The sequence below is a fragment of the Podarcis filfolensis genome (genome assembly GCF_964270895.1).
Source record: "Podarcis filfolensis genome assembly, chromosome: Z".
NCBI classification, from domain to species: Eukaryota; Metazoa; Chordata; class Lepidosauria; order Squamata; family Lacertidae; genus Podarcis; species Podarcis filfolensis.
The window spans coordinates 48383387-48393424 of NC_139617.1; the positions used below are offsets into that span (position 1 = coordinate 48383387).

The 10038-nt window shown below is 44.0% G+C and overlaps 1 protein-coding gene across 2 annotated transcripts; it reads right to left on the bottom strand.

Annotated features, from left to right (window-relative positions):
• Positions 1-1013: 1013 nt before the first annotated feature.
• On the bottom strand, positions 1014-9843 carry NDUFA8 (NADH:ubiquinone oxidoreductase subunit A8). 2 transcript variants are annotated; one of them, XM_083597463.1, is made up of 4 exons: positions 9643-9843; positions 4536-4699; positions 3093-3258; positions 1014-1293 (listed from the first exon to the last, which is right to left on the bottom strand). In XM_083597463.1, the coding sequence occupies exons 1-4, from the start codon at positions 9688-9690 to the stop codon at positions 1156-1158; spliced, it is 516 nt and encodes a 171-aa protein (XP_083453589.1). In that variant the 5' UTR covers positions 9691-9843; the 3' UTR covers positions 1014-1155. The 2 variants fall into 2 exon arrangements, with proteins under 2 accessions (XP_083453589.1, XP_083453588.1); XM_083597462.1 differs by lacking the exon at positions 9643-9843 and having other exon boundaries at positions 4536-4952.
• Between the last annotated feature and the right edge of the window lie 195 nt (positions 9844-10038).

Consider the following 10038-nt stretch of genomic DNA (forward strand, 5'->3'; position numbering starts at 1 on the left):
CCCAGCTCCATTCAATTCAGCTGGATGCAGTTTAGCCATCAGGTACACTTGGTACACACACATGGGAAGGCAATCTTCCAAGGAAATTGGTTTCAACCTACCTGGAGAAGCATTCTTGTGCTGAAGACTCAACGCTGCTGAGCCATTACAAGGAGACATTGAAAGCAGCAAGTGTCCTAGCACAAGAGGGGGGGGGGAGAAACAGGGCAAGAGGGACCAGAAATACCTAATGAAAGCTTTTGCCCTCCAGGTGCCCACCAGATGGTTCAGACTATGTTGGCCAAGGCTGATTTGAGCCAATACATCTGGAGGGAACTCAAGATGCCAAGGTTTTGACAAGTGAGCTCAGTTTGAAAACCAGGAAAGGAAAATTCAGTAAAAAGTAATTTTAAAAGAAGACTTAAAAAAAAAGAGCCAACCCCAGAGTCCAAAGTATAAACTGTACATGACCATTTGCTTTTGGGATTTAACAGCTCAAACACTTATAAATCTTTCCCAAAGACAGGACTCTTATTGAAAAAGCAGTCCCGTTGGCAGCAGAACCAGAAGGATCTAAACAAACAAAATTATACGGACACCCACCTGGCAGATTCTTTTAAGGGTATCCGGCTGTTTCAAAAACATTTGCATGTTGTATAGTCTGATTTGTAAACATGTCTGTAATTACCTGTTCTTTATTTATGTTTTCTTGATGTGGCGCTGATCTGTGTATACTTTGTTGACCTATGATCAAGGCAATTAAATATATTCTAACAATATTTCTGTAATTGATATGCCTAACATAAAGAAGTGATGCTATGTCAAACACTGGAAACCAGCCTTCCCCAACTGGGTGCCCTCCAGATGTGGCGGCTGGAGCTGGCTGGCTGCTCAAAACATCTTCCTTAAGTATAACCAATTGCATCCTGAGCCAATGGGGGATTTTCTTGGAATTGTTTAAGGGATTTTATTCCAGACTTAGAACTTTCTTGCACTTTTACTTTTCAGAAACAAAACCTACACATACAAGAAAATGCATTAGGCAAACCACACCTTTTGAAGTTTATTATCCTTAATGACTACCAAATACAGAGGGCGTTCAAAATACACCAGGAAAGAGTTATTTACAGTCATTAAGAATTCAGGTGTTGTTTTGAAGGAGGCAAGATAGCCAGTTTAAAAACCAAAGAAGGACAACTTGCTTCCATATTTGGACGTCTGCAACTCGCCTTCAGTTGGTGGGTTTGGTTGTGGTCTTTGCCTAGAATGATAGGGATTCTCAGGCAGTGGCCGGTCAGTCTTCACTTTGGTGACCTGGAAGAAAAAGAATCACATTGAAATGTGTGGTGAGCAGCAAACAGCCTGGAAAGTGTGACAAACAGGAAGCTTTGCAAAAGGAAGCCAGTCCATCCAAATGGTGCTTAGTGCAAACAAACCTATATCAAGGAATCCGAGTATAGAAAGGTGCCTTATTATGTACCAGAAATGGCAAAGCTGGTGCCCAGATGCTGGACTGTTATTTATTTAACTCTATAGTCACTTAGTACAAAAGTCTCTAAGTGACTTTTAAAAGCTTAAGAGCCTATAACGCCCCCAAATAAGTAATGTTTCAGTAAAATCACTGCAGTAACCCAGCAGAAAAAAAGTCAACAAACTAGAAAAACAAGCTATCAGCCTTGTTGTCAAATGTCTGGGAGAAGAGGTAAGTCTTACCCTGGCACAGATGGGAGCCAAAACAGAAAAGACCCTCTGCCATGCTGTCATCCTCCAAAGTTTCTCTGAAGGGGCACCCAAAGGAGGGCCTCAAATAAAAACCAAAAGGTCTGGGAGAGAGGTGACCTGAAAAATATTGGGGTCCTGAGCCGTGTGTGAGGTTAAAACCAACACTTTGATTTGGGCCTAGGCTGCCTGTGCAGCTGTGTCAGAATTGGTGTTCCAAAATCAGCTCATATTGAGCCTGGCAGCTGCACTCTACTGCAGTTTCTGAAGAGCTTTCAAAGGCAGCTTCACAGAAATTGCACCACAATGACCCAATCTTGAGTTTACCAAAGTAGACTACTTCAGCCAGATTACTGCAGCCCAGACAGCGTCATGGTTAGGCCACCAGCCTAAGCTGGTGGAAGGCACTGTGCACCACTGAGGCCACCTGTGCCCCAAGTAACAGCAGTAGATAAAGGAAGAAGCCTGGGCCAGGATTGAAGCCTTTTGTATGCAAAGCATATATCCTACTGCTAAGCTGGAGTCCTTCCATTCCATGGCACACACACCCCTCCATGTCCTTCAGTGATTTCCCCCAACAGGAATTAGAAAGTGGTTATTCTAAGGCTCACTCTGACCTGCAGGGAACACACATGGGTGCTCCAACACATCAGATTATGGTTTAAAATAAACTATGGTTTAATGTGGGCAAGCTCCTTCCCCTCTCCTGACTGTGCTACACAGGACAGCAAACCAGCCCTAAACAAGAGAGTCTGGTTTGTTGTTATGTGCAAATTCAGGTTCCTGCAGACTTGCAGTGTGGATGTAAACAAGCTACAAGCGGGAAGCCAAAAACAGACTTTGGTTTCTGCTTTTGGTTTGGAGACAAACTATGAGCCTGTATGAACCTGGGTTTGCACATCAGGGCAAGCTAGACTCCAGTTTCCTTCATCCCTGTATGGCACAGTCAGAAACAGGAGATAAGAAAAGCACTTCTCTGCATTAAACCACAGCTTATTTTAAACAATGGCATTGAACACTGCTTGTGAACTGGGGTCAGAGACACAATTTGAAACCCAGAAACCAGCTACCTTGAGAGCCAAATTTTCCATCTTGGCTGAGCCAAAAACAATCTGAAGATGACTAAAGAGAGCCCCCCTGTGTGGATGCTCATCACAATTCTCTACAAGGCAAAACTGCTGAAAAGGCTGGAATTTCTAGACCGGCCTCAATGCTTGGGGAGCTAGCCCTGAGGAAAGACTGGTCAAGTTTGCAAATTCCTCCTGGGCCGAAGTGTAGGATCAGGTGACAACACTACCATTCAGATGAGAGGCAAAATGAAAAAACCCTTGCAAGGAGTGATTAGGTTAACACCCAGTGCACGTAAGAAAGAGCCAGCAAACACATTCAGTTACCTTTGACAGCTCTCCCAGATCAGGTCTCACCCAGCCCAACTTATCCAGGACGCAATCATCAAAGACCTGCTGCTGCTTGCGGCACTTGCGAAGTTCTAGCAGGTTATTATAGTCAATGCATGTCCAGTATTGGGTAAATGGCTCTGCACAATGCAGCTTAAGCTGCCTAGAAACACAAAGATGCTGCATTAATGTTTCCTGAAGTGAAAATGTAGGCAGAGTGATTCTTAAAAGGCACCTTTTTATTTTGCTCACACATGGGTTTGAAGACCACAGCAAGCTATGTGTTCTCTCCGGTTACAGCTGGAGTACCACAAAACTAAGTCATAGTGAAAACAGAAGAACTCTGGCCTGTAATGCCAACTCAGACTGCAAATATTTTCTACATTCGTGCTACCATCCCCATACCATGCAAAATCCCTTTGGCAAATAACACAAATATGTTTGTCAATCCAAAACTGAGAACAACAACAGGGTAGCATCCAATCAAAAAAAGTAAACAGTGTTAGTGTTATTGCCTTTCAGTTTTTCTACAAAACTGAAGGAAGCATAAAACTGTATTTCAAGTTCTGTGGATTCATAAAACTGTATTTCAAGTTCTTACAGCATCTGATACATGACATTTTGGCAATTTAAAATCCAAGTCACATGTGACCTATCACTGACAGGAACTTTTCAAAATTAGGAAGTTGTTCCCATCATGGAGGGGAAAGGAGCTACAGGGCACGAATGAGTCATCAATTAAAGACAATAATGGGTAACCATTTGAACTCACTATAGAATTACAGGGAAGTTAAAACAGAAGATATCTGAGAAGAAACGTGTGTGTGTGCGTGTTTTAAAGAACACAGCAGTTGTCACAGGCACGATAATTGCCCTAGCAGATTGTAAAAGAAATCTGGATTCAGATCCCTTGCCTTGGATGAACCTGTGTGTCTTTCAGGGTCACTTCAGAGATATGATTTTCCTACAGAGTTAATCTTGGAGCTGGAGAAGCAAGTAGGTTATGAAAAAAGAATAGTTAAAACAGCATCATGTCACTTGCTTATTTTGACATAAGCAAAATTACTTACTCATTTACCGGTTACATTTATACCCTGCCTTTCCCTTAAAAAAATCTGTACGTACCTAACAGCAACAACATTCACAAGATAATTTAACCAATGTCTAATAAGACATGAGCAAAATTTGCTGTAGGGGAAGAGATTCAGTTTTCTTTTGCAATATGAACCTGCAAAGCCTTTGGGAGGCGGGATCTCAAATACTAAAAATGTATTTCTGGCCAAAGGAAGAAGGCAAAATTACTAGAAGGGCATGGGAGTAGTTTTATTTATTTGAAGGATTTTCTTTAGCCCTGCCCTTCAGGCAAAAATAAGCCCCCAAAGATCAGTAATAATAGATGGGCCTTTGGTCCGACTCACCAAGACTCTTCAAATGGCATACCTGAAGAAGTCCATTGCACACTTGTTCACTTCCTTGCCTTCCTTTAAACATTTCCGTGGGTCCTTCTCTTCCCAGCGGCAAAGCATGAACTCCTTGTTGGGCTTGTCACACTGTGAGCCATAATGATGAGCTGCTGCTTTCAGTACGGCTGAGGTTACATTTACCTGAGGAGCAAGCCAGAGAGTTAGCAACTGGCTGAGGGTGTGTGTCTGGGAATGCATAGGACTCTTACAAGCGCCACGAGAGCCTATTGAATGAAGAAGAGCTAAGCTGCAGGCATGCATTCTGCTTCTCATATATGTAAAATGGGAGTAAGGTTCTGCACTCACAAGAATGCCAAGGGGCAGCACACAATGAAACTTGTGTACTATGCACAAACATTACAACACAATATATTTCATTTATTTAACAGAATTTGTATACCACTTAACTGTAAATAAAACCTCAACATGGTTTGCAAAGAATATGAAATATGGATTGAAGTTGTCCATAAAAGTTGAACGCAAAACAGGTTTTTTAAAAGCAAGACATAAATAAAAACAACCAGTTAAATATATTAAATATGTATGTTGCAAACTAAGATTAGATATTAAATTACATATCAGCTTTACATCTCTGGGTACGCTTGCCTAAACAAAGAAATTTCAGCAGGTGTAGAAGAGAGCACAGTGAAAGTTCTAGCTTAGTCAAGGCACAGGGAGTTCCAGAGTGTAGGAGCTACCACAAGATAATTAATTAAAAAACAGATTTTTAAAATGATATATAGAAGTAATAACAGGAAATGTTTTATGTAGGATGACACTAATTATTAAGACAATTAGAATCTTTTTACTTCAAATGATTCCAATACTGGGTGAAGCAGGTTGTCTCAAAGAGAAATTTCCAAATTCCTGTGGGAAGGGAAGAAACCTAGGATTAAACACCTGATCTTAATAGACATAAAAGAGAGAGGAGGCTTTTCTCTACCCGACCTAAAACTTTACTGCGAGGCAGCCTGTTTCACCTGGCTAAAAGATTGGTGCACGTTGCAGGATCCGGACCTCCTGGACCTGGAAGGTTTTGACAACCGTTGGGGATGGCACGCCTACCTGATATATGGAAAAGCAAAAATTCATAATAATTTTACCAACCATATAATAACAGTCAGTCTTTGCTGTACGGGAAAAATATAAAGACCTGATGGAGCCTAAAGTCCTGTGGTGGACTTCTCCAATAGAAGCCATAGCAGTAAAACGGGAAAATACTCAGGAAATCTGCCCAACATATAAAACACTTCTAAAAAATAAAGATAACCAAATAAAATTTAAAAACTTTGAGGAAATAAGAGAACACATCTCAGACTGGTTCCAATACCATCAGTTATTTAAAAGATTTACCGTATTTTTCGCCCTATAGGACGCACTTTTTCCCCTCCAAAAATGAAGGGGAAATGTGTGTGCGTCCTATGGGGCGAATGCAGGCTTCAGGAAGCTATCCGCAAGTCTTGCAAGCCCGGCGGGAGGTCCCGCGGGCTTGCAAGGCTTGCGGGCAGCAGCCTGCAGCCCAAAAGCTTGGGGAATAGCGGGGAGGCGGAGCGCTGCCACCCCGCTATTCCCCGACCTGATCTGGAGGCTGGCGGGGGGGGGGGAGAAGCAAGCTTGCTTCTCCCCCCCCCCCCCGCCAGCCCCACAAACTCGGGGGACAGCGGGGCAAGCCGCTGCCCCACGGAGGCTAGAGAGGCTGTCCCTGAAGGCAGAAGAGGGAGACGGAGCGCTCCGTCTCCCTCTTCTAGCTTGGGGATGGCTGCGCAAACCTGGGAGGGGAAATAAAAAATTTTTCCTTGATTTCCCCCCCAAAAAACTAGGTGCGTCCTATATGGGCGAAAAATACGGTAAATCTGACAAACAAAAGGGGTTCTCAACAGAAATTTCCCGATTCGAATCTGATCTTGTAAATTCTAAAAGAAAAACTCTTTCCAAAACTTATCGACTCCTCCCCGACTGGACAGTCAAGGAGGAGGAGGTAACAGTGGCAATGGTGAGGTGGTCCCAGGATTTTGGCCATTCAATAACCATGGCCCAATGGGAAAATTTATGGAAGATCAAGTGGAAATTCACAAATTGTTACACAATTAGAGAGAACTTTCAAAAAATGCAACATCGATGGTATCTAACACCATGGAAACTTTCAAAAATGTATAAACATGTGTCAAATAATTGTTGGAGATGCGGCGACTGAGGAGCATTCTACCATATGTGGTGGATATGTAGGAAAACACAGGTATTCTGGGAGAGTATCCATGCAGAACTGCAAAAAATGCTAAAGATGTCTTTCAATAAAAAACCAGAGGCCTACCTCCTGGGAATAACAGATTTGGATATTCCACAAAAGAGGAAGGGTATCTTTTTATATGCAATGGCGGCAGCAAGAGTTTTGATCGCAGCAAAATGGAAGAGTAATGAAATCCCCTCTATACAAGATTGGATCCAAAAGCTGACAGAATATGCCAAATTAGATGGTTTATCAGAAAAAATAAAGAATAAATCAAAACAGGAATTTGTTTCAAAATGGGAGGTTTTCAAAGAATATCTGAAAAATAAATATTGTAGTTTAAATTCTGTTGCAGCATTTGAGGAACTTCAGTAATAGTTGCAAGGTAGATATATGAAATTAGATTTATTAAGAATAAGTTTAAATATGATAAAAGTGTGTATTGGCAATGAGTAATATGAATTTGAAATATGGAATAGATGGGAGGTTGGGTCTTTAGTGTTAAGACCAATAGATGTTTTAATGTTTGCTAAGAAAATTATGTGTCTATGGTTATTCTTGTGTGAAATTTGGTATTTGTGTTTTTTTTCTTTTTTCTTGTTGTGTCAATAATAAACTTTATTAAAACAAAAAAATAAAAAAGAGAATCTGAACGTTCACTTTTAAACATTTTGTGAGAACAAGGGTTAGTATGAATGTGGTAGGAGGGAAAAGATACACATATATGTGTAATATCAAGGTATTTAACGAGTGGAGTGTATAATCCCCCCAGGGGCTTATGATAAGCAATACAATACTCTTAATAAATCATACCCCTCTCTACACAAATGTTTTGCACAAGATTGTACATCTTATTGATTATCAATGACATCAGCGGCCAAATTAGCGGGAGGAGAGAAGATTGTCAATCAAGAATATGTAATTTGAATTAAAAAACAAAAGCCAGTTGACAGCAAGGTAGGAGTTTTCATACAATATAACCCTTCACAGATAAGAATCCATATTCTGCCATAGAAATCTACGAGACCCTTTGTTGTCCCTCTGAAAATTATTATTGCATTTTTATACAGTAAACTTGCAGTTGACACAGGAGTTGAATCCAGGGATTTTTGCGCCTAAAGCCAAAATTGTGTATAGTCAAAGCACACTAGGTTGAATGGTGGGTGGGGTTGCCAAAGTCTTTTTTCCTGGATTCCCACCCCTTTTCCGTCCCCCTTTTATTTTGTTTCTATCACTTTTTTGACAATCATTGCAGGGGTTGAACTAGATGGCCTTTGGGTTCCTTCCAACTAGTAAGATTCTATGATTCAATGAAGCACATAAAGCTGAATGTGCTCAAGTTAAATGTAAATTGTGGGCTCGCTGTACCTTTTCCTCTGAGGAGCTCAAGGTGGTCCCCCCCCCATTATATCCTCACAACAACCCTGTAAGGTAGGTTGGGTTGGGAGATGGCTGCTGGCCCCAAAGGTCACCCAGTGAACTTCACGGCTCAGTGCGGATTTGAACCACACACACTCAGCCATGAGGCCTGGAGCTAGTCCTTGGGAGAGCCAGCATGGGACAGCGGTTCATGTCAGAGTGGGAGAGGACCAGGGTTCGAATCCCTGCTCTGCCATGACACTCACTGGGTGACCTTGAGGGTCAGAAGCTGCCACTCAGCCTGGCCTACCCCACAGGGTGGTTGCTGTGGCCAGAAAGCTGTCTGCGGACAAACGCCGGCTCCCTCGGCCTGGAAAGTGAGGTGAGCGCTGCGCCCCACAGTCGCCTTTGGCTGGACTTAACCGTCCAGGGGATCCTTTACGTTACCTGTGGGGATCAAAGGAGGAGCAGGCGAGAACCATGTACACCAACCTTCAGGGGGAAAAGTGGGGTACAAATGCCACAAATAAATAAATAAATAAATGGCAACACCTGCTGCAAAGGGTTTGAATTCCTGTTGCCGTCCTCCTTGAGGGCTTTTATTTAGAAGAGATATTTACTTAGCTTTCATCTATTTTATTTAGAATGGGTGGAATGGCCAAAACCTGCCCCAAAGGGGGGGGCCACGAGTCACTTTGGGGTTGGTGTATGTGTACGTTTGTGAAATGACTTTTCTCTGACGTTTTGGGTCTTAAATGGGGGGGGGGGGAGAGAGGAAGCCCTTTAACAGCGAGGGGAGGGGAAAGAGGGGAGAATCGACCCTGCCTGCAAATTGGGGGGAGGGGGCTACCTCACAGGGTTGCTGTTGTGGTGTAGCCTTATTGCAATGCAACGCAATTCACTGCATTGGGCTTGAAAGACGCCTTCTTTTGCTGCCGGCTGAGGAAAGCCAAAATTTATTCGCCTTTCAGTGGATGGACGCAGAGACCGGGACTAAAACACAGTACACGTGGACACGACTCCCACAAGGGTTTAAAAATTCGCCCGCACTTTTCGGGGTGGCTTTAGCCACGGACCTAGCTAGCTTCCCCACCTCCCCCGACCGCGTTCTTCTTCAGTATGTAGATGACCTTCAAACTGCATGTAAAGATGAAGACACGTGTCTGCAAGAGACCAAAGATCTCCTGAATCACCTGGCAGCAACTGGCTACCGGGTGTCTAAGGCCAAAGCCCAAATCTGCCAGCCAGTTGTCAAGTACCTTGGATTTGACATGTCCCACCAGCGGCGCAATTTAATAATTGGGGGGGGGGGTTTGGAGAAAACCGCGTATGACTCCTCGTGGAGCTCAAAGGGCGAGACAGAAACGTAACGAACAGATGCGGGGCGGGGACCGAGGGGGGGGAGGGGAAACTGAGGTGGGGGTCCCCCTCATACATATGTGAGGGGTGGGATCAATACCACCTCTTCCCCTCCCCCCGCGCCATTTCTCACGCTCACCTCATCCACTTCTAGCTCCTCCAGCGCGGGCACCTCCAGCGTGGGCATAGCTGCGAGCGAGCGAGCGCGGCGTATCCCGACCAGGTCTCTCCCCTTGGACTCTCCTTCGCCACCGGTCCTCACGAACCAGGCCAGACGCCAAGGCAGAAACTGCGCGTGCGCCTTCTCGCCGGCCGAGGGCACATTATATCTGGGATACGCGCATGCGCCTAACACCCGCCAACTCCTTCCCTTTACCGTCGCTCTTCTCCCTCTATGTATGTATGCGAACACGAGGAGGATTTGGGCATGCGCATTTAGCCTTCCCGCCTCAGAGGGGGGACCCAGGGGGCGTGGCTAAAAGAGCTCCTTCTCGCGGAGGATTGGTCCGCTTGTCACTCTTCTCGCTCCTCCCCC

Coding starts and splice junctions, on each gene's coding strand:
- NDUFA8 (XM_083597462.1), bottom strand. CDS start 4,831: ATGAGAAGCAGAATGCATGCCTGCAGCTTAGCTCTTCTTCATTCAATA. Junction 3,259..4,535: donor TGTGCAATGGACTTCTTCAG/GTATGCCATTTG, acceptor TTGTGTTTCTAG/GCAGCTTAAGCTGCATTGTG. Junction 1,294..3,092: donor ATCTGGGAGAGCTGTCAAAG/GTAACTGAATGT, acceptor TTTTTCTTCCAG/GTCACCAAAGTGAAGACTGA.